Below are 23,215 nucleotides of genomic sequence, written 5' to 3' on the forward strand. Positions count from 1 at the left end.
GGGATTTTAGACGCTCGGTCTGTCCTGGCTCTGTCCCAGGGCTGGATGACTTTCAGATGTCCCTTTTGGCCCTTTTTTATTTGATGATGCTGTGATAAAATTTGAAAGAATGAGGAAAAAGTATCGCTTCTTTTCCCCTGAATGAAAATGAGTAATTTCTTAGCAGAGGCACACCCAGTAAGTCATTAATTAGGGGGTTGGGAATTTCCAAAAAAAGCCATTTCCAAAATGACTTTGCAGCACCTTTACCCAACTGCCCAGCACTTTAGGCCACCCAGCTATTCAAAGCCGTGTGCTGGTGGAAAGAAATCAATGACTTCAGGAGAGGAGACGTGCAGACATTATAAAAAAGCCAAGTAAGCACACAGTAACACAGGCTTCTCTAAAAACAGCGAGAGCTAACACATCTTGCTGCATAAGTGCTGCTTTTGATTGGGCTGTAATTGGGAATTTTTATTCAGTGTTGACTCTTTTATCAAGTCCTTGTCTGCATGAGGTTCTCCTAGGCAGAGTAGAATTAGATTCATATTACCACTTTTCTGCTCCTCCAGGCATATTCTCATCGCTTTTCCCCTCTGCAGATGAAATGCAACGCAGTAATAAGCAGCATTTCTGCAGAATATGCTGCCCCCAGACACAAACTGCATCTCTAATTACTTCTCCCTATGGGGAAAAATAAGACAACTGAAGACATGATGATAACAGCACCCTACCTTTGCTAGGCTGTTTTGATCCTGAAAGATCTCACAGAATTCCAGAAAGTCTGATCCTGAAGCAATAAGCTGAGGGAACCGGGCCCAGTTTTTACAGATTTTTTTTTTTTTTTTTTTTAATTTAAATGACTGTCGTACATGGAGAAACCCCAAGAGGTTCTGGCTGTCATGTTTTCCATGCAACATTTGCATAAAGATGGTAAGAGGCTATGAATAACACCCATGGATTTCCATACACCCAGACAGTGTTGATTTTCCTTAAAAATTCAGTCCCTTACATGCATTTTCTAAGTTGTGGCAACCTGCTGTCGACTAGCAAGAGATGTGCAGGTGGGGAGTGCAGCCACTATGTGGGAGTGGCTGTGACTCAGGCAAGCAGAGCCCAGCTATTACCTGACCCACCAAGAGAGAAGGACCAGCATCAATTAATTTAGGGAACAATGTGCCAGATCATGAGGGATGGAGCCTGTGGGATTTCTGGTGCTGACCCAGCCAAGCACTTAGAATAAAACCCTGTTGCTGTTCCTTTCCTCCGTGGATCCAAGGGACTGGTGTGAGATCCAGCTAGATGTGGGGAGACTGGATGCCCTTCTCTGCTCCTGGAAAACCCTTATCCCAACTATCTTGTAGCCTGGGGGTTAGGGAAATGCGCTGCTAGAGATGTTTGTGTTGTGCCATGAGGAGAAGGGATTTGGGCATGTGCCCTCCATATCCATGAGTAGTACATGCTCTCGAAGCATGTACTCCAAGCTGGAGACCCATCACCCTAACTTCTTGTTTTCTGAGCACAAGTAGTCCTGCACAACTGCAAAAAGAAATGCATGTGACCATGGGGATCAGGTTAGGTGACAGATGAATGTCAGTGGCATTGTGCTTTTGAATGTTAGATTCTCCATTTCCTTAATTACTCTAGCTTAGAGACAGGTGATACCAAACAGGTGCCTTGCAGCCAGATAACACAAGCCTAGTGCGTGGGATATTGCCAGGAGAGTAGCTTTAGCTGTTGTAATTCAGGGAATGTATCTTAGGCTGAACTTCCCACAGCCCTTACCATGACACTGACCATATCTAGCATTTTTAAGAGTAAACTGTAAAGTACAGTAGCATGTTTTAAGAAAAAAAAAAAAGTTTGGGTCTGTCTCTATTTATGTAATAAAACAAATACTGAGAGCCTGTGAGTGAACAATACACTTCACACCCAACAGGAGCTTCTGGCCACCAACTGACTTTTGAAAGGGCAAGCTAGCAGATGCAGGGATGCTGCACACAAATCCTGCTTTTGGCAGAGCCATAAGCTCTGGGAGATCCTTTGCTCTTACACTATGTTGGTGGAAAGAATTATTTCTGGTGCCAAGTTCTCAGCCAGATTTCTCTTTTTGACTTGGTTTTAAACAGCCACCAGACCATTCCTTAGGTGGCTTCGGTTGCTGCAGCTTGGCTTCCTGAGCTGCCTGGATCAGGGTAGCTCTTTTCCCTGGACAACTGGAAAGGAAAAACAAAAAGTAAGGCAGGATGGTTTTGCTTATCAGCATAAAGTCAATGGTTTCACTGGCCCGCTTAGGAAAATCTTCCCAAAATCTGCTTTTCTAAGCTCTCCAATCTGCCCTCCGCTGGCTGGCTCACAGATACTTTGCTGGCTCCATAACGAGCTGTTATAAGAGAGACTCCTGTAAATCAGATGACTCCGTGGTCATTTGATGCTTATATTCGGCATGCTGAGTCATAAGGACAGGCTAGCATCACGGCAAACAAACCCTGCAGGACGGATGGATGGCAGAACCGCCAGCAGCGGGCTGGGAAGGTGCGGGAGCTGGGTGGCCATGGTCCTGCTGCTGCCCAGCTGTGTCCCACTGTCACCGGGGCCTTGTCCCCACCCCTGCTCCCGGCACAGCTCTTCCTTCTCGGGTGGAAACAGCTGCTGCAGACAATACCTAAAACAAGTGGCTCCAAGGCTGTCACACACCCAGGTTCAGAGCAGGGTCGGACAGGGCGTCCCCAGCACGGGCTTACACAGAGGACGCTGTATTTTTCTTTGAAACAACAACAAAAAAGCCAAATTATGTTATTTTCCAAGCAGTCTTCCTTCTGAGCAGCCTGTCCCTAGCCCCTCCTGTTGGCTGTACACTTGCCTCCTTGAACTACGGCTTCACTGCTGTGACCCCTCCTTCTCTCCACCTTCCCTGTGTCCTCTGCCTCCTTGGCCACGCGTTGACTCTTACCCTGCGATAACTGCAGGGCGATCTTCTGAATCCCTAAGGACATCAGTCTTCATTAAAAGGTCTAAGGCAGCAAAGAAGCCTTCGCAGTCTCTCTCAGAAGACCCCTCTGGGTAATTATAGCCATGGTAGAACAGTGCCCTGTGCTGCTGGCTGTGCCCACCTCTCGCATCGAGCCGCGGGGTGTCTTTGTGCCGCTGTCTGCTCAGAGGTCACCATGGAACCACGCAGACAGGCGGAGTGGAAAAAAGCCACGTTATCGCCTTCATTCTCCGCATGGGTGGGGCAGCCTAGAAAAAAGAGCATTTCACTCATTTGTCTTAGAGTAGACTTGCGTTGTAAAATAACTCAACAGCCAGCAAGCTGGAACCAGACTGAGTCCTGTAAACCCGCTGACAGCAGTGATACAATCCTGCTATTCTGTTGTCCCCCAGTGAAATATTTTGCAGGTTGCCTCTGTCAGGACACCCCCAACTTTCCTGTTTCCTTCTGACTCCAGAATGCAAAGAAATCTCAGAGCATCTGCAGCAGGGGAAAAAAATGATGACTTTGATGGTTTAGCAGTCAAATTGCTTACCCAGGAGAAGGGGCAACCTGCTCTAGAAAACCATTTCTTTGTTTTATCTGCTAAATATTTAATGTAAAATGCACAACAAGGTTTGGCAGCCATCCACATACCCCGACCACTAAGTCATAGTCATGTTTGCTCTATCTGATCAGAGTTTGAGTTCTTTGCTGCACAGCAGACCTGTCTTCAGCAGGAGTGATTGGAAGTCCCACCAGCCCTCACTGGGCTAACTGGTTAGCGAGCAGGGATTTGAGTCTCTTCACTCACCCAACCTGCATCCTGGGATTTCACTTGTAAAGAAAAGAAGATTTGAGGAGATCTGTGAAAGATGTTGTGTCTACACATGTCTTCAGCAAGCCTTCTGGGTGGTATAGGTGTCCCAGATGGGTGTAGGCGTCTCCTTGCAATCCTGAGAAGGATGCTGGTCCCAGAGAGGGGCACATTTTGGGGTAGCTCAAGCTACCCCAAAACTCAAGCTGGATGGTAGTATTATGGCAATGTCAGCCAGTGATGATCAACGTGAAGAAACCAATGTGCTTAATGGGACACTGCAGATGGACGCCAGAAGGGCAAAGAGCAGGTGGCCAGCATCATCTTGCCAGCTGCTGGAGATGGCTCTCCTCAAGCACACAGTTGACAACAGTCTGTCCTAAAGACTCAGAAATCTCTGCAAAGCACAGTCCTGTGCCTTCAGAAACTGGACTCAATGATCCCTGTGGGTCCTGTCCAGCTCAGGATATTCCATGATTCCATGGTTCTGTACTGGGCATAGGGCAGAGACAATTAGGAAGGCAGAAAATCCCCCGTTACCTCCTGGGGTACAGGAGTTACCTTCCCTCTCCCTCCTCCAGCCACATACATATTTCAGCTACGTGACCACTTTAGTGTTTGGGATCACCGTTTTGCTTACACACACAGTGATCTCCCAGGGAGATCAGCACAAGAGCATCACGTCCGATTTTTTGTCTCTATTCTCTGGAAAACAGCATCGGGCCAACCAAGGAGGCAACGAGCCATCTCTGCGAGCCTTCCTGGCTGGCTTGTGCCTGGAGGCGGTGCTGTGCAGGGCGGGGGTGATGGCTCCTGCTACCAGCAGTGCAGGATCCAGTCCCAGGCTCTTACAGCAGTGACGAGCAGTGCCTGCAGCGGGTGATGTGTGTGTGTGTGCTGGCAGCACGGCAGCTCCTGGAGCCTTTGCTGTGGTGGCTGAGTCACTGTCATGCTTTCCTTTCACAGAGGTAAGCACTTAGGAGACAAATAAACAACAGCAGCCCTGATGAAAGGTTCCCAAATTACTGGGGACCAGGCAAAACTCTGGTAGGCAGCAGGATCACTTTTTCTCTGCTCCCCACTCCTTATGGCCAAGAGGGGCAAAAATCCCACAGCCAGTGCCCACCCCGGTGGTATGGGACAACATAGTGCTGGGCACTATGAGGGTTGCAACACCGAAACAATCCCACAGCACCTCTCTGCTATCTGGGTCTAATAACAGCCCCAGACACTGTTCCTCCTCTCTTCCAGAGCTACTGTGCAATATGAAAGTGCTGGGCTTTTTTTGAGAAGAAACACCATGCACAAGGCGATCTCCCGAGGATAAGTAATTATAATGTTGTCTGCTGGTGCCTGTGGGGAACAGCAATGCATTCTTGGCAGCTCTCACGTATTGTTCAAGGCAGATTTCCTGCATGGATCCAGGCACTGGCTGTCAGCCACAAGTGGGATGGAGACGAATGCGCCTGCTCAGGAAATGACAGAGGAACTGAGCGAATGTTTTTGTTTATGAGGCAGCGTCATCTGGAGAGCCGTGAGACTCCCGTCCAGAGGCAAAGAGTGGAAATCATGAGCAGCTCCTAGCCCATGCCACATATTAGGTGCTGGCAGAGAGAGCAACAAGTAAAGGTCCCAGCCCTGCCCGAGGTCCCATCCCAGTCCAGCCACCAGTGGGGATTTAGTGTCAGCCCAACTCAAATATGAACTTTCAACAGCATTTTGTTCACTAGGGCACTTTTTATCTGGCCTGCTGGGTGCTTCTTGCCACCTGATAGTCCAGGTTGAGCATAAAGTGCAAACACGGCCAAAGCAAGCCATTACCCTTCCCTGCCCGGTTACTGGGGAATGTCTGCAGCTGCACAAAACGTGCATTTACCAAGCCAGTACCAGAGCACATCGGTCTGCTAACACTCCAAAGGCTCTTAATTCGTTGTCACCTCCTGAGTGGCCCCCTTGGGAACCCAAATGATGGGGGAAGGAGATGGCCAGAAGGATTGTCAGCCACTTGTTATGAAGTCATCTCCATAAAAGTAAAAGGCTTTTATCCACAAAGCCAACCTCAGGAAATTGGGGGAATGATCTTGGCATGGATGAGGCTGAGAGAAAGAAAGAGCAGATGCAACAAAGGCCAAGTGTTACACATAAATCTGCAGTAGACAGAGAAGACCTGTTAGCAAAGATGTACTGGGCAGATTTCAGCAACACACGAGACCCTGGGGTTAAAAGGCTTTTCTCATGTGGCAGATGAGTTTGCAGAGATGAGTCACGATGGGCTTTACAAAGCAAGCATCCTCCAAGCCAGCAAGTACTGGAGCAGGGCCTCTGGCAACACACAGAATAAGAGGCACCCACGAGTTAATGAATTTTCCCAGATATGCAAGAGATTAGTTTGAACAGTTTTATGTAGGGCAATGCATCTCTTCTCTACTGTAGCAGTTCTCTGTGGCATAGCCAACGCTTACAAAAGGCTTTTGTACAGTGGGAGAAGCCACCTTCAGGTGCCTTCTTCTAGGAAATGGAGGGAATTGCTCTTCAGCTTCTTGCCTACCTGAAGAATCCTCCAAACACTGAGCCATTGCATGCAAAGAGAAAAGGGCACCTCCCTAGCTGTGTTTTGTGACAAAAGGGTGACTTGGACACAATCTCCATGGGTTTCATGTCCATGTCACCCATGGTTGCATGTTGAACTTTCAATGTCTACAAAACTAAGGTGTAAGCCGGTACCTCTGCAGCTCAGAGCTAAGTGCCTGTATCTCTTTGCAGGTCCCTGCTAATCCTTTGCCGTTTTCTGCAGCATAACTTACGTGACTGAACCTTGTTTGATTTGATGAATCCAACTCTCCATGTCTTGCTCTTCCTAGGCACTGCACAGGACTCAGATCAGATCTGGATAGGGAAACACATGGGGTAAACCCCTGAAATACTCAGCCCTGCAGCATCTAAATCCTTTTTCATTACTACCTTTTTTATCTGTAAGGGTAATGCATGTCACCCAGGTAGCTAGCAGATCATTACTTTTTGGCTGGCTAATGGAGCAGCATTGATTCAACCACTCTGGAGGAAGAGGTCTTTCTGCACTGATGTTTTCTCTTAAGCTAGGAAGAGGAGATTGGGAAATAGATCTAGAGAAAACTGGCAGGCTTTAGATTACCATGGGCATTTTCTCAAGCTTACAATACCTCATCATAGCCCAAGGAAAATAATGATGAAAAATGTCTCTGTGTGGAAGAATTTTCTGTAATTGATTTTCTGGGACTCAAACACCTGAGACAGAAGGAGAAAAATGAGCTGTGCTCAAAACTGGACAAGTCAGAGTGTGCTCGTATATTCTTATAAAAATGAAAGGTTTCATATATTTGAGGTTGATAGATTTCACTCAGAAACATTCAGATATATCTTAATGAACCTTAGAATACTAACTAAAAGACTCTTTCTGGGTTGCCTAAAAAATAAAAAAAAAAATAAAATAAAATAAAAAAGAGGCCTGAAAATGAATATATTTTATAAAGAACATCTGTATTGCACATTTGTGTTACTATAGTTTGATGACAGTCCAGGAGAGTAAACTTGGCCTAGGTCTTTTCCATGGTTTAAGGCAGTGAAATATTTTCTGTCTAAGCCTTGATCTCTGCTTAGAGGCTTATCAGGAGGCTAAGGCTAAAACCATAAAGAGAACTCCTGCAAATCCATTGAATGCAATAATAGAAAATCTCCCCCAAATTGAGGCACAGACAGCCCATCTTTGTTAGCAGTAAAAGCCAAGGTCTTTACAAATAATAACCACAGACGGACAGTCTCTAAAAGTCTCGGTCACACCTCTGTCAGTGTGCATCAGATGCTGAACTATATAGAGTAGTCCAGTGCCCCCATGGCTTCGAACAGCTGGTCAGAGGAGCCTGGCCTTAAGGGGTGGCCAAGTCAGGACATCAAAACAGGACCCTACAGAGACTCACTGGACAGTGCGTGTTTTCCTCCTCCCTTGCCCCATGGATGCACTAATACAAACTCACATGCATACATTAGATATGTGCACATAAAGAAAAGGAAAAGATCTTTGAAAATCAAGACCTATATGTTAGATTTTTCGGGCAGCCCAGCAAAGTAGTGAGGCCCAAGCTAACTGAGACCTTAAAAAGATGTCAAGCTAGAGAAAACACAGCAGCTGGCCCACATTTTCTTTGAAAAGTTCAGTTTTTTTTTTCATGCATCTGGACTGTGCAGGCTAAAGGCCAGTGCTCCTGGGCTGCTTTGGCATCAAAGGGGCTGCAGCAGGGACCACGTGGTGACTCACCAGTGCACTTTGGATACTTCATGTGCACAGCTCCAGCAGCTGAAAAATCACAGGCATATTTCGAAAGGAGGGAAGGGGGAAATTAGGCAGGTCTTTTTATTTCAGGCTTTTTTTTTTCTTTTTTGATATTTTTATCTATTTTTTCTGTGCACAATTATGAGATTTGCATGCCTGGAGGTACCGTAGGCACAGTTTCAGGCAACTTCTAAACTTGCTTCTGTTCTCTGTTATTTTATTGAAGTATTGCTTAAAGCAGCAAGACTACAGGATGACAGAAATGAATAACATCCATTTGGCTCCTGAGAACTTTGTTACCTTACTTTCACATTGCATTTGTGCCAGAAAAGATTTGTGCATCTGAGATCAGAGCACTTCCCTAAGCACATTTTTACCCTGGAGAAGTGACTCTCTGGATGTTACCAGCAGAGAAGATTGGGTAACTCAGCAGATCCCACATCACAAAAGTCAGGTGTGAGAAGTCACTGGAACTTGTCCATGCCACATAAACTAAAATGCCTTATAGTCTAGAAAGTTAAACAAAACAAAACAAAAAACATAGAAAATGCACAGAGGTTGATATGATTAATAAGATGACAGGTAATTCAGGAGAGGTTGCAGCAAGCCATCTTTCAGCATCGCAAATAGCTGAGCTTGCCAGACCATAAATCTAAGCAAAAGAGACCTAGCAATATGACTAGTTGCACTTCAGGAGCCCATTGATGAGGTGGGTGAGGCTGGGGCAGGACTTGCTGGGCTTTCTCTTGGGCATGGCAGAGTGCACATCTCCCAGGATAATGCAGTTGCCTACTGGTCCCAGTAGATCTTGGTGAAAAAAATCTTATGCCAGCCATTTTCCATATTCACACATGCAGTAGCAACACTTTCTAGCCACCAAATAGCAATTGAGAAGCAGTGCTAAAGAACGGAGGAACCCTCTCTTTGAAAGCAAGGAAGAAGGGAAGAAGGAGAGAGTGATTCGGGTTTTTGCAAGAGCAAGGGTATTCATTTGACTGCTAGAGTGCAAATGCAGGTTGGAATGTCAGAACAGAGGCTGGCAGACAGTTGTGCAACCTGGGAAGTTAAAATTCAGAGTGACAGTGCCATCCGGTCCTGGGGAAATGAAGGAGCTTCTCCCACTTAAGAAACATGCCATTGGAGAGCAGCTGGAGCACCAGAGAAGACACTGCAAGGCTCACGCAGCCGGCCCTGCTGAGAACAGATGCCAGCGGCTGATCAGCCTTCCTCCAGCTCTAAGTTTCAAAGGACTAACTGTGATCCCCGTGTTTTCCCCACGTCTTCGAGGATCAGGGAGGCATTCGGCCCCATTAACCTTTCAGTGGTATGAAAGCTGCAAAGCAAGAGGACAGCTGGAATTCCTTCCCCTGTACATACCGTCGCTGACCCATGGCAATGTCATTCAAACACATTAGCATTCAGATGTGGTGAGGGCTGATATAGCCAAAACTTGGAGAAATTGCTCAGGATACCTCCGGTAGATTTCCAGCCCAAATTCTCTTCTAGTCCTTCTATTTTTTGATGGGATCATGGCCTCAATGTGCAGCTGCCCATGAGCCAGCTGTGGGAGGAACTCAGGTGCGCTGCAGCCAGCCTGGTTCCTCCATACCCTACTCTCGCCCTGCCATTGTGCTCCTGCGTGGGCTGCCCTCCTTGAACAATGCAGAGGGAACGTGGTGTGCCAGGTAAATAAATAAATCATGCTGGAAAAGCCTTACTCATGAAATGAGCTAAGTCATACAGCCAGAGAGGGAAGTTTCTAAGAGGAAGCCCCAATTACCTTTGCTATCCAATGAACGCATACAGAGAGAATAGGAACACAAGCTCTCTAGAAAAGCCATCTTTACAGGTGCCTCAGTATTTAGAAAAGCTGAATTGCAAGGGAAAGAGGAAATCAAGCCAAATAAATAGGAATGTATGTAGAAAAATAAATACTCAGCACAGAGTAATTCCAATCTCCCAGTTATTCAGTTGGTCTAGATACAGAACAGTTATGTTGACCTGGCTTTAACAATATGGAGGTTAGACCTTCTTGGTTAGGTTCAGTTGGCCAAATTCAGGCAGGTGATGCTATCTGGGACATTTAGTGAGCCTGCCTTGCCTCAGTTGGCCACTCTGGAGGCAGACAGGTTTCCCCCAGGTACTGTGTTGGCTCTGCCAGCCCCATGAAGACAACTCAGAGACTCTGAGGTGGCTGGATCAGCACTGTGCATGCATACGCATGCAATGAAATGGCACAACTGGACTGAACCTGCCCTCCATGCTCCCTGTTCAGGGATGGGAGAGATGTGTGCATCTGCAAGGCCTGGCACTGAAGACGGGGGAAGAATCTCTCTTTGAAGGTGAATTCTCATTCCATTCACCATATGTTGAAAATGAACTTATACTGCACCTGTCCCTCTTAAAAAAAAAATAAAGACATTTCAGTTGTTCCCTCTTTTATTCACACAAACATACTCTCCCAGTACCTCACTCCAGTACTTTTTAGACTCAGTGGGAAGCAGAGGGTCCAGAAATATCACACCACTGACCTTCTTCTGAAATGTGATGACTTTGCCTCACTCTGTGACATTGCTCCACTGGTGGTCTGGTCCGGCCTCACAGCTCTATCATACCACAGCCAACTCAGCCTGGTCTCGTGAAGCAGAGTCATGACAAGCAGCAAAGGGACACAGAGCAGCAGATGGAAAAAGGCCCTGGGACAGGCAGTTTTCCCATCCTACAACCCATGGGGCACTTGCACCAGGGGCTGCTCTTCTCCTGGTGCAAATCTTCTGGGTACAAAATGTCACAGGAAAGGCCTGCTATTGTCTTTTTTTTTTTATCTTGTTCTCATTCACAGCCCCTGAGGGGAGTGTTAGCACATTGCAATTGCTTTTCCCTATTCTTCTGTCATCTGTCTATGTTTCCATGACACATTTGCCATCAGACCCAGCTGCCAGCCCTGAGGGCATCTCCACCTGGTTAGACATAATGAACAATGGAGGGAGGACATCTTCAGAGGCTGAGGCATTTGGGTTTTACAGAGAAAGGACATGCTCAGGAAAATGTAGCCTAAGCTGTATTCACAGGTTGAAAATACTTCTGGAGACCAGCAGGAAGGCTGGGAAGGGCTGAGGGAGGATGGGCTGTATTGGGTTTACATAGAAAGGTTTTGGTAGCGGGGGGCTGCAAGGGTGGCTTCTGTGAGCCTCTCTGCCCCATGTTAGATAAGGGCCAGTTTCAGATGGCTCAAAAGGGAAACAATTCTGGCCAGAGATGAGCCAATAATTGAAGTTGTTTGTGCTTCTGTGAGACATATTTAAGAAAGGGGGGAAAAAAGTCCTGCTGTGCCACAGCAGCTGGGAGAGTGAGGACTGAGAAAATGTGAGGGAGCCATCCCTGCAGACCCAAGCTCAGTGCAGCAGGGGGGCAGGAGGTGCTCCAGGCATGAAGAAGTTCCCCTGTGGCCTGTGGAGAGGCCCCTGGTGGAGCAGACTGTGCCCCTGAAGCCCATGGGTCCCACATGGAGCAGATCTCCACGCTGCAGCCCGTGAAGGAGCCCCCGGTGCCGAAGGTGGGCATGGCCTGGAGGAGGCTGCGGCTCATAGGGAGTCCCTGCAAGTGCAGACTCCAAGAGACAATACTTTCCAGACCCAGTTCTGCCATTTATTCATGTATCTGGTTCTTCTGAGGTATGAAAGGTGTGGATCCAAACCCTCGCAAAACAGAGAGGGAGTTGTGCCTGGACTGTCAGCAATCCAGCAGAGTGCTCCATACACTGGAGTGCTATTGTAAAATCGGGCACCACCCTAAACCACACCAGGCTGAGAAGCCCAAATCTTCTAGTGTGGATTACGCATGCTCCAAGGACACCTAACATCTCTGGAGATCCATCAGAGATCCAGGGGCTGAGGAGGCACAGGAGTGCAGGAAGACTGAGCTTCTCCCACCAGACAGCTGAGGGTACATGCCAGAGCAGATCCAATCTCTTGGGCAAAAAAATGAGGTGCCTCCAGAGTGTGTGTGTGTTCAACATTAGACAGCAGCCCAAACAGAGAGTTGGGGTGTTTGGCAGCACAGTGCTAGACTAATTTCTGCACATGTCATGCTTCAAACCCCCAAACTTAATTTCAACCTAGTTCCCAACTATGGATCTCTTCCAGGTCCTGCCTTGCTGCTTCCTGGGCCAGATGGTGACGTATTGGGGCATTTCTGACACCGCAAAGTTTCTGCTTTCTATGGGAATTCACTACTGATATTACAGGCAAAAACAAAACTAACCAAAAAAGGACCTGTTCTAAGAAGTATTTTGTCTTTGTAGGTGAAATCTCATGGCTGAAATGAGTAAATAAGGGGAATCTTCCAGCTGAGCTGCTCTACTTTCTGTGTGTGTGTGCATGAGTGCGCATGTCTGTGTGTGCATTTTTACTGGAACTTTTCTCATCTTCACTGAATATTTTACTATGTTCAAAAGCATAATTTGTAAAGGCCTGTCAACAGTAGGAAATGACACATGTATTTTTAATTCCTGTGCTGCACTAAGAATAATTCACTTGTCAGATGCCACACCGCTCTCCTGATCAGCTGGTTCTGTAAATACAGAGAAAGCACATCCCATGCGCACAGAAAATCCCTGAGTCACTTCTCTTTATGTTCTTATTCATCTGCCCCATACTCAATCTGTGACAAGTGGTAGGGCTTTGGACTAGCCCTGCCATCCAGGGATTTATGCCATCAGGCATAGGTAGCAGAATATAAATACTCTAGCAAAATATTTATTAACTGTTATATAACTATTAACTGTTACATATAACTATTATATTTATTAACTGCTACTACCACTCCTACCCACATGGTGCCTCAATGGACTGTGCTGAGATGGTAAATATCCTCTTCTCAAGCCCTGTTGAGGTCCAGGTAGGTGTGAGGGACACGCAGAGGCAGAGCATTGTTGACCCACACAAGCAAGAGTTGTGACCTTGCACTCCCTTCCTAGAGCAGAGGCTGTGTCTGGCACAGGCCCTGGCCCAGCACTGTGACAGCTGGTTCATCTGGGCTGGTGTATTTAACACAACTTCAGTCCTGTCTTGTGATCCCCTGCCTCGGGCATCTACAGTCCCACAAACACCTTGGGTGGAATTTGTCTCACCTGACTGTAAGTGCCTGCAGTGTAGGTACATCTTGGCATTTGGACCCTCTGGGCAGGTCAAGAAGTCAAGGTTTTACAGCCATGGAGGTGAGACTGTAGGCACTGAGGTCTGTACAGACAATGAAGTGAATGGCACAGTCTCTTAACACCAACACAGGGTTGAATGACTATAGTCCTTTGGCTGCAGCAGGGCACAGGGTACAGACATTTACTCTGGAGATGTCTAGAGTCATGGGAGTTGAACCCTACCCTCAGAAGTCCACATACCCCACTTCTGGTGGGAGTCACCATTCCTGTGCTCTTCGAGGCACTGAATCCCCCCAGTCCTGGCTGGGACCAGCAAACTGGTGTCATGGGGATTATGCCCATTAAGATGACTTGGGGACTGGGTATGAGCTAACCTGAGTGCCAGAAGCAGTGCAGTCACATGTACACCGTCCTGGCCATGACATGCCAGTGATAGGGGCACTCCCTACCATCCAGCTCTATCAGGAAGCTTTGAAGCCCCTTCCTGTCCCATTTTCCTTACCAATACCAATGCAGTAGTCACTAATAGGAAACAGGGGTGCCAGTACAGGCACATTCCCTGCCCTTAGCAATTCTCACTTCTTGGCTTGCACTGGTTGCTGACTTTTATCCTCAGCTCCCACCAGGATCAGGAAGGCTGGTCTCACTAATCTCAGTGGGCACTGTATCAGACCTAGTGCACATTCTCACACAGCAGCAGTTTCTGGCCCTGGGCTGGTTGCATGTGGAATGGGCAGCACAATTTCAATGTTTTATAAGAATTACTAATGAAAAGCATGGAGGGGTTTAGGGATTTCTTTGCCTGATTTGCATTTGCATAAATGACTGAGCATTTTAATAAGTGCAGCGCTTAAGAGTTTCATATAACTTATATCTTGCTCTTTTCCATCCTCGGAAATTTGGGTTGGAAAATGAGATGAAGCTCATTCTCAGGCTGGGTCCCAAGCCCCTTCCTTTGCTGGGAGAACAGACTTAAAGCGTGTGATTTTTAAGCATTAGCAGGTGAGTGGGATCCCTTCTACTGGCTTTAGGGGGCTTCGGATCGGGCCCTGCCTCCCAGGAGGAAAAAATCCAGGGATCCACTCCCCTTCCTTGCCCACCTCCCTGCTTTCTCCCAGGGAAGCGTGCAGAAACTCGCCCTGCTGTTTCTGGCTCCTGTCCCCCCGGGGCTCTCCTGGCTCTCTCCGTCCCTGGGAGGCTGCTGCGCTCTCTCTGTTTGCCCTCTCAACTCGAGCTCGGGGAGCGCAGCAGCCAATCGGGCAGCCCGGGTATCCTTCATCAATCTCCCTGAGTGTCTTCGGGCTCGGCTAGGAACATCCACATCACTCCTGTTCTCTCTCTGCAATGACCTGAAGCTCCAGCTCTGCAAGCAGTGATCAGTCAGGCATAATGCAATGCAGGGCAGCCCGGAATAATCTGGTTGGCATCCGAGGATGTATATTCACGGAGAGGCTAAGGAGTGTGTCAGCATTTAGTTTCAGTCTAGCTGCACTTTTCCTGCAGCACAGAGTCACAAAGTCTCCGTCTCCTCCTCTGGATTGGGACTGATTCTGCACTGGGATCCTCTGCAAAGACAAAGTTTTCCTCTCTTGTTATTGCTGTACCACCATAATCTACCAAGATGTGTGACTGCTTTCATCTAGTTCTTCCTAACTGGCCAGGATCTCCAGCCAGTGGTGGGCTTACATTTTCTATACTTTTCTGTATTCTGCTTCTGCTTTTCTGTGCTCTGCTAGCTGCGAATCAACCGCCGAGGCAAACCCTGCAGCTTCTAGGGTGTGGCTTTCTCTGATGCTGCATGAATCAGATAAGGAAAAATAGTGTTAAGAAAAGCCTCCTCTAAACTTTCCTCGGTGCCTACATTATGTTGAAGCTAAGCTTGGGGAAGCCATTGACTTTGTATACAAATTAAATTCAATTGTGTCTAAATTAACTGTTTCAGATTGCATGCCTTAATTCACATGCTTGCCCTTCATTTCTCATAGCGATTAGGAAGTGACTGGCAGGATATGGTGCATGATACAATCTACCTGGCATTTACAATAGCTAAAAGCTGTGCTGCATAGTGTGTGTTTGCAAATTCAACGTGTCCGATGCTCTGTATTCAATCTGTTGGCTGAACAATACAGCACTCTGGAAGAAGGTTTTTTTTTTTTTTCTTTGTGTTTCCCTACTGCAGAGCAGAAGGAAATTAGAAACCTAACCCCTCTTTTAAAGGGGAAAATATATTCATTTGAATGTAAAATATTGCTGAAGCAGAACAGTGATGATTGCAGGAATGAGTCAAAAGAGTAATGAAAACCAGTTCTTAGCTGGCAGAAGTATATCAATAAATTAAAAATCCATTTTTTAATTTATGCACAGATTATCCTGTTTTAAAATAAGCAACTAGTAGTCTTAAGGTTGTGTCTGCAAAAATGCCAGGAATCTGAAATTTCTACAGTACTTTTTTTTTTTTTTCCTAAAACATACCAAATCTATGTTTATTTACATTCTGTAATAAATTTGCTCGCTATTTATTCTGGTTGAAGAAGTTGTTATCTACAAAATACAGTGTGTAAACATTTTGATAGACTAAAAGTGGAGAGTATTTTTTTAAATATGCCTGATTACTTCTGCTTTTCTGTAGTAAATAATTTAGGATTATATTTTCCACAACAATGGAAAGTCATAGATTGCTTGCCAGACTCCCAGTAGACAAAGTAGCATCTTGCTGCTTGAATTGCCTTGTTGACATGAAGGAGCCAACTCAAGGAATAAGTCATTTGTCTCCACCCATTGAAAAGATACAACACAACCCTCTGCTGCTTACCTGGTGTTTAGATTAGGTAACTGAATTGATGCAAGATCATAGCAAATATTTTAGTGCTACACCCAGACAGTAATTTCATTTGATTTTCTCAAAATATATTCAATGTAAGTTTTGGGGGAAAGATTTTCTTTCAGCTTCATTTTCCTATTGATTCTCTGCCTGCACGGGTTTATTTACTTAGGAAATAAATTAGTTTAATGGTTTTTGCTATATTCCACATCAGAGACGTGTTGTTGGGACTTCTAGGTGCTACCTGATAGAAACAAATAAAAGCTTAACACTAGCAGAGCGCTCCACATCGCCACCCTCCAGGCTTTCCCCAGCAATTAGCAAAAAGGTTTGGGTATTTGTTGCTCAGGAAACGTCATGCTCCCATGCCACGAACACGGGTTGGGATCTCTCCGATACCAGTTTTCCAGCGGTGTGAAAGGATGCTGTGGTGGGTCACGGGCAAGGGGAGCATCCCGGTGGCTGTTGAAGGCCAGGCTGGGAAGGGAGGCAGCAGGGAAAGCCAGTTGCATGCGAAACTTAACAGGCATCTGTTTTCCAAACAGTTATTGCTGATATTTCTTGCCAGCGGGTTATCATCCTCAGAGGTCAGGGTGCGGCAGGGAAAAGCAGGTCTGTTTTTCTCAGACAGGTAGGCTGGCTGGCTGCCTGGAGCATGTGATGTGTGTTTGGGAAAGCGTGCCAAGTCCAGGAGAAAGGTAGAAGGGGTTTTAGCCTGGCGATGAGGCAGGCTCATCTGAAAAAGGGTGGGGAAAACCACAGAGTGAATCCCACATCAAGAAGCGCATATTAAATCCCTTGTTTCCTCCGCAGAGTGGAAGGGAAGCTTGTTAAAAATAGGCTCGTTTCGTAAGCTGCAATCTCTGCTGGCTATGTTCATCTGCCCTTGCATTAGCTGACTGTCATGATAATACAGGTGGGAAACAGATAAACAAAAATTTGCTAGTTTTCCTTATTAGCCGGGCAAGCACAAGCTTGCACTCAGACCTGACATCTGGAGGATGCCGGGAGCATTTTGCAGTTGTTGATGAACACCAAGACAATGTTTTCCATGGATAACTTTTGAGTCAGAACAACAAATAAGTAGCAGAAGAGAGTGTCTGCATCAGCAAACTGTGGCAATTGGCCAAATCCTAAAATATAAAGGTCTTTCTAGCACAAACATTTTCTATGCTTGCTCTTTATCTTTTTTGGGGCTTGGCCTGAACTCCCAGAAAGTGATGACACTCTTTAAAAGACTCAGCTCAGTGAGACACTTGAGGAGGTTTGTACGGCCTCCTGATGGCCCCCTGATGGCCACAGGACTGGAGCATGGGGTCAAAACAAGATACGTACTTTTGGGGTTTGCTGAATTGGCATTTGGACCATAAAGTTGCTGCTTCTCAGGTGCCAGATTCATTTTTGCGCTGTGTGAGAACAGCACATGAGCACTCATGATATATGGGTCAGGGCTGTGAAAATCCATGGGCAGGACACCTTTGCAAGCTGAGACATTCAGAAAACATTAACAGCTTGAATAAATCCCTTCTTCTCTGCTATTATATCTGTGATGCTAAAGGCACTTTGAGGGCTGGGTGTCCATTCTGTTTTAAGAGCTGCTGAATGCGGCACACAGATTTAAAGGACCCAAAGCAAAATGCCAGCGGAGTTGCATTTTTTCTTAGAAATTTTCTCAAGATGTTTGTCTACGAGCTGCAACAGCAACTACTCCAGCCCCATTAAATGAGAGAGATAAACAACACCTGCAGGAGCCAGGCTCCCAGCGTGGGCAAGGAGCAACCTCCCTGGCTCTCAGGAGAGGCTCTGACCTGACATCCCACCCTAATTGATTTTCCCTATTTTTTCACTTATTTCACCAGTGTAATGTTAAGATGACTCAGGCCATTTCAGTTTCAGGGCACACGTCAGAGTGTCTAAACTCACTGTCTGTCTAAAAAAGCTTCCCAAATATAAGCTCCTTCTATCCATGGTGACACCAAAATAACTGTGGTGCCAGCAGAGGCTGAAAGAGGATCTGATTCACTTGGCTCTGGCGGAGAGCTCCCTGCCAGCACGGTGAATCAGGCACAGTAAATTGCATCCCTCTGGCTTCTCTCTATTCTCCCTCCCTAGAGCCATCTCACAAGTTTTTATTTCTTGTTATTAAATTTGCACTTCTATGTCCAATGGGTGCGCACCGGCTCTTTTGGTGACACAGAAGCACCAAGTGGAAAAGAAACATCAGCATGACAGAGTCCCACAGGGAACAAGGCTCTCTTTGTCCATCCACAGGGCAATAAACCATGCTGCTGTTCTCCATCGAATAGCAAGGAATGGGGATGGTATGTACCCGATAGAGGCACAGCACGTTGTGTTTGCCACCGCTTCTGATTCACGAGAGGAACGGACATGCCCTGGGAGCAAACCAAAACCGGCTGAAAAACACGATTTTTCTTGACTGTTGCATTTCAAAACTACAAGGAAGAGGCAGAGAATTGGCCGAGGTCTCTTCTGTAGGACCCTTGTTATTGTGTGAGAGGTGGAGGAATGTGAAGCAAAGGCCAGAGGGAGCCCCCTGCCAGCTCTTGCTGCTCGCTCTGGTGGGGGCTGTTGATGCTGAGGATAAATGACACCCTCGGTTTGATGTGAGGACTCACTGCCAAGACAAACAGCCAACAAACAGCTGGGATGCGCTTGTCCATACAAAGGAGCAGCTGCACAAGAAGCCTGGATACCGTGTCCCATTGTCCCCATCAACACCCCATCCCCACCACAGTCACCTCTGGTAGCCTGAATCCCTGGGATGCTCGGGGCTGTGATATTTAGTGATGTGGTATCCCCATGGGATTTTGGCTGGCAGTGAGGTTGCCAGAGGGCTGTTTTCACCCTGCTCCCACATAGTGCACACCTTTGGGGATGAGGTGGTGTTGAGGAGGGGCAGAGGAGGGGGGAGCTCTTAGTGTTGCTGCCACAGAAAAGGCACCTGGAGCTGTTCCCCCTTACAAGGGAGCTTCCTCCACCATGTTCAACCCACTCTGGAGTCCATTCATTCTGGAAAACGATCACCACCAATCTGTCAAATACCAAAGGAATAGCCATGTCTCAAGGTTACATCCACGTCTTTACATCAGCACAGGCAATTACATAACTTTACTTGGTTACAAGATACAGATGAATTTTAAAATGCCTTCAAGATCCTCATTTTTCTAGGCTTAACCCTATGGGCTTACTAAGTAGTAGCATCTACGGACCAAAACTTACTGGCTTAACATCTTCATTGTATGTTGAAGTATTTTTGGGGCCATAAAGGTTTCACAAGCGTAGCCTTTCATTCCTGTTTCTCCATCAGTTTGTTCCTCTACAAACTCTGCTAGTCCATGTGCCGGCACAGAGCCTCATCGTGTGGACAGCAGCCAGGTCTGAGGTTAGAGTAATTAGTCCTGGCTGTGCTTGCAGGGTTTTCTTTAGTACAATTGCACCATCAGATTTCTATCTGTGTGAGTTCCTCTGCCAGAACAGGCTGGAAAAAAAAAAAAAAAAAAAAAAAAAAGTGTCCAGTTGGTAAAATTATTGTGGGTGAAATATTAGTAAATTTATGCTGGCAAAGTCATTGTAAATTATAGCATGTGCTCAATGCTGCACTCATAGAATACGTAAAAGGAAAGACACAAAACTCCTTCACCTCCCCTTCACCACCACAGAGCTTTCCATCTCACCTCAATATGGAATTTTTCTTATGAAATGCACAGGTGGGATGGACCACTGAATGAGTTCACTGTGAGAGCCCACCTAGGCACCAAAAAGAAATAAAGAGAACAGCCTTATATGCTTCACCATTTTCATAGGGCACAGAAGGTAGATGCACTGTATAACCTAGGATTTTTTTCCAAACTCATTCTCTATTCTTTTTTTAAAGTTCGTGACATGCAGCACGAAGCAGCATGCTTTAACGTCCTGCAGAAGACGTGCTGTGGATGTGCATGAATACAGAACAGGCCAGGTTCCCTACACTTTTGTTTTCAAAGTCTGGTCACACAGAAGCAGCGCTCATATTGGACTGATGATCAACGTCAGGAACTCCCATTGAGACTCAGCACTAGCATGAAAGGGGTGAAACCACTCCACACTCCTGGGATATTGCAAATCTTGCTGCCACTACTTGGGAGAGGAAATGTGAGAGCCCTCAGTGAAGCCAATGCTACTACATGGGGTGGTTTGCCCCAGAAATTCTCATTTGAGAATACAGTTTCTGTTTTGTAAAGGTCTCTACTGCCACTATTTAACATAATAACAAGAAAAGATTCTTCTACTGACCCAAAATTCGATACAGCTTATCATTTTTTTTCTGCTTTACATAGAGAAAATTTAGCATTTCTGTGGAACCCATTTTCCCAGGGGATCAATGTTCTGGCAGCACAGAGACAAGTTATGGGGACTGTTCTGCTGACTCCTATTGCTGACTGTGAGTTAATATAATCGATGGGGGAATTCACCACAAAGCAAGGCTGGACCCTTGATATGTGCCTTTGAGAACATTGCTGCCTTCTTAGTGCCTCACCCTGAAAATGAATACCCTTCTCTTTATTGGGCTCCTATATTTAATTAATGGCTGTAAAGTATCTGGAGATGGTAGAAGTAGGGACGTTGTGCAAGTCTGATGATTAATATCATCATTCCCAGGCTACAGACTCTCTTTGATATTAGGAACAACAGCAAGAAAGATGCTGACGGTGGTGGCATTGGTTTTGGCTCCAGCTGCTGGAATGTATACTCATCTCCTATCTTACAATCCCAATTACACCTGCAGATTTACTCTAGATTCACGCTAGCATAACTGGAAGAGGTAGTTGGGCCACAAAAAGCCTTAGTACATTTAGAATAAAGCAATGATTAGGAAAAAAAAAAAAAGGACTAGAACAGAATGTATGGAAAAAGGTGAAGAAGGTGAGACTGAGCAGCCAAGTGTGAAGGAGCTGGAACCCAAGCTGTTCTAAAATACAGAGCAACTGGGGATCTGGATCAACATTCAGAGTTTTTGAGCTTTCAGCAGCTGCTGTCTGTATTACAGAGAAAGGCCAGGAATCCTAATGAGAAGAGAGAAGCAGTGTTGGGCTCCAGTCCCTACACAGATGAGGAGCAGCAGGAAAAAATATGAGACTTGGAGTGCTGCACAGGTCCCGCATCACCACAAAGGCAGCAGTAGCATTAAAGGGAGGAGGACAAAAACATCCTAGAAAAGCTTTTCCATGAAAAATCATGAAATTTTATGTCAAGCAACCTATAAAACATCTCAGGAAGAAGCTAAATAACAGGACTTTTCTTGTCATCCTCCCTTCCTCATTGTGTCCGCTCTTACTCCCAGAGTGACCTTACTGAAACAGCACAAGAGCAGCTGGACTCCACCTAACTCAGCCTAAGGATAACTCACCTCCCCTCTACACTGTTCCCATTTCTTTGTTCGACCTGTGCCGTGCTTGTCTCATACTCTCTAATCCCTGCCCTGTCCCAAAGCGGGAGTGAGTAGAGGAAGGATAAATGCCAACCTGCTCCTCGATGAGCAGAACATGCCCGATGTGAAGGCGAACACAGCGCCTTTGCCCGCTCACTGAACTTGGCGAGCAGAGGAAAAGCTGTCACTTGCGTGTCGCTGCCCTGATTTCCAAAGGGGAAGAAGTTGTAAAGGAGAATCTGATCCTCGCCATCACCAGCCCTGCAATATAACTGAACTTTAGCAGAATATTTGCTGGGTTATGTAATAGAGATGGATTACAACAGCCTGCCACATGGTCGAAAACTGCAGTTTTAACCCCCGGACAGACTGCACTGTGATAGGTAAAGATAAGCAAGTGATGGGGATATGAGAATAGTCCAGCTCACTCAGACCTCTAAAACACGTCTTGGAGGTCCATCTGATGGGACTGCTCCAAATATCCAAGGCCACTTTTCTTTCTGACCTACCTGCTTGTGCACGACCTTTCTGTCTTTCTCCTCACCTCTCCTCCCCAGCTGTCCCAAGGGCGTTCCTCCCATTCCCCATATGCCTCTTTCTCAGGCTTCCCACCCTTCCTGGCTGCTGAGGACCCCTTGGAGGCATTCCCTTGTCTGCAGTGTCATCCTCCTTTTGTGCCCTTGCCACCCCTCCTTCAATTGCAGGTGTGGTTAAGAAGTTTCCTCAATTCAGAGAACAAAAATGTGGTAGTGTGGGCTGCAGGGCACTGCAAGACCGAGGCACCAGCCCTACTCTGGTCATTAACCCCAAACCACCATGTCTTCCCTACTGCTGCTTTCAGGTTCATCACTGTGGGGATGAACCCATCACCCTCAGTGGGGACATGCAGAGTGGCACCTTCCCTGTCCAGCACAGCCGTACAGAAGCCTCCCTACATCTGGCCGGCTGTTGTTTAGGCACTGCTTAAAAACAGGAGAAGCTGAGCATTGTAGCTAATTAAGCGAGGCAGGGAGACACAAGGAATGTTTTGAACAGAAGAGAAAACAAACAAAGCCCTGGCGAGGGCTCAAAGGCAAGGCGGGCTGGCTGCTGTTTGCCGCCCAGCATGCGGAGAAGCTCACGAAGGCTTGCAGGAACGCGGGCAAAGGGAGTTGGCTTTGGGAAGCCCTGGCCACGAGCGGCTCACATGATGTGAGGCGGGGTTTGGGGCCAAATCCGCCCCACCCCGGGGACCGGGGCCCATGAATGACCCGAAGCACCTCATTCATCACGGCGGGGACGGCTGTCAGCGGGGAGACGGGGACGGAGAGCTGCCCGTGGCACCCAGGTAGGCGCTGGCTTTTCTCCTCACCATCACACAGGGCTCCAGTGACCTCCTTGCTCCTCTGAGCACACGCTGCATCCAGCGCTTCCACCTGTGCCTTACATCTCTTCACTTTCATTTCCCCCAGCTGCCGGGGCTGGATGCGTGCTAGGATGATAAGCTGGTTTTATTTTCCTTCTCCTGCCACTGCTGTTATGACAAACAGCAGAAAGTCGGATCCCCCCCCATCCTGACAGAGCAACCTACGTGCTGCTGTGGCATGTATGTTTGCTTTCTTCACAAGCGCCTGCAAAATAGAGAGTGGCAAGGAGCTTCTTGAAATGGTTATGAATCATTTGACTTAACTGGCACCCACCCAGGCCCCCAGATGGGAGAAGAGGAGCTTTTTCTAAGCCCTTCCCACATTCTTGT

The 23,215-nt window shown here is 46.8% G+C and overlaps 1 protein-coding gene across 1 annotated transcript in view; it reads left to right on the forward strand.

The window, feature by feature from the left end:
• Positions 1-14,539: 14,539 nt before the first annotated feature.
• Positions 14,540-23,215, forward strand: part of AHNAK2 (AHNAK nucleoprotein 2) — a 72,241-nt gene continuing 63,565 nt past the window's right edge. The window contains 1 exon segment of the mRNA XM_032187715.1: positions 14,540-14,907. Coding sequence (XP_032043606.1) covers positions 14,853-14,907 — 55 coding nt within the window. The 5' untranslated portion in view covers positions 14,540-14,852.

The sequence above is a fragment of the Aythya fuligula genome, chromosome 5 (genome assembly GCF_009819795.1).
Source record: "Aythya fuligula isolate bAytFul2 chromosome 5, bAytFul2.pri, whole genome shotgun sequence".
NCBI classification, from domain to species: domain Eukaryota; kingdom Metazoa; phylum Chordata; class Aves; order Anseriformes; family Anatidae; genus Aythya; species Aythya fuligula.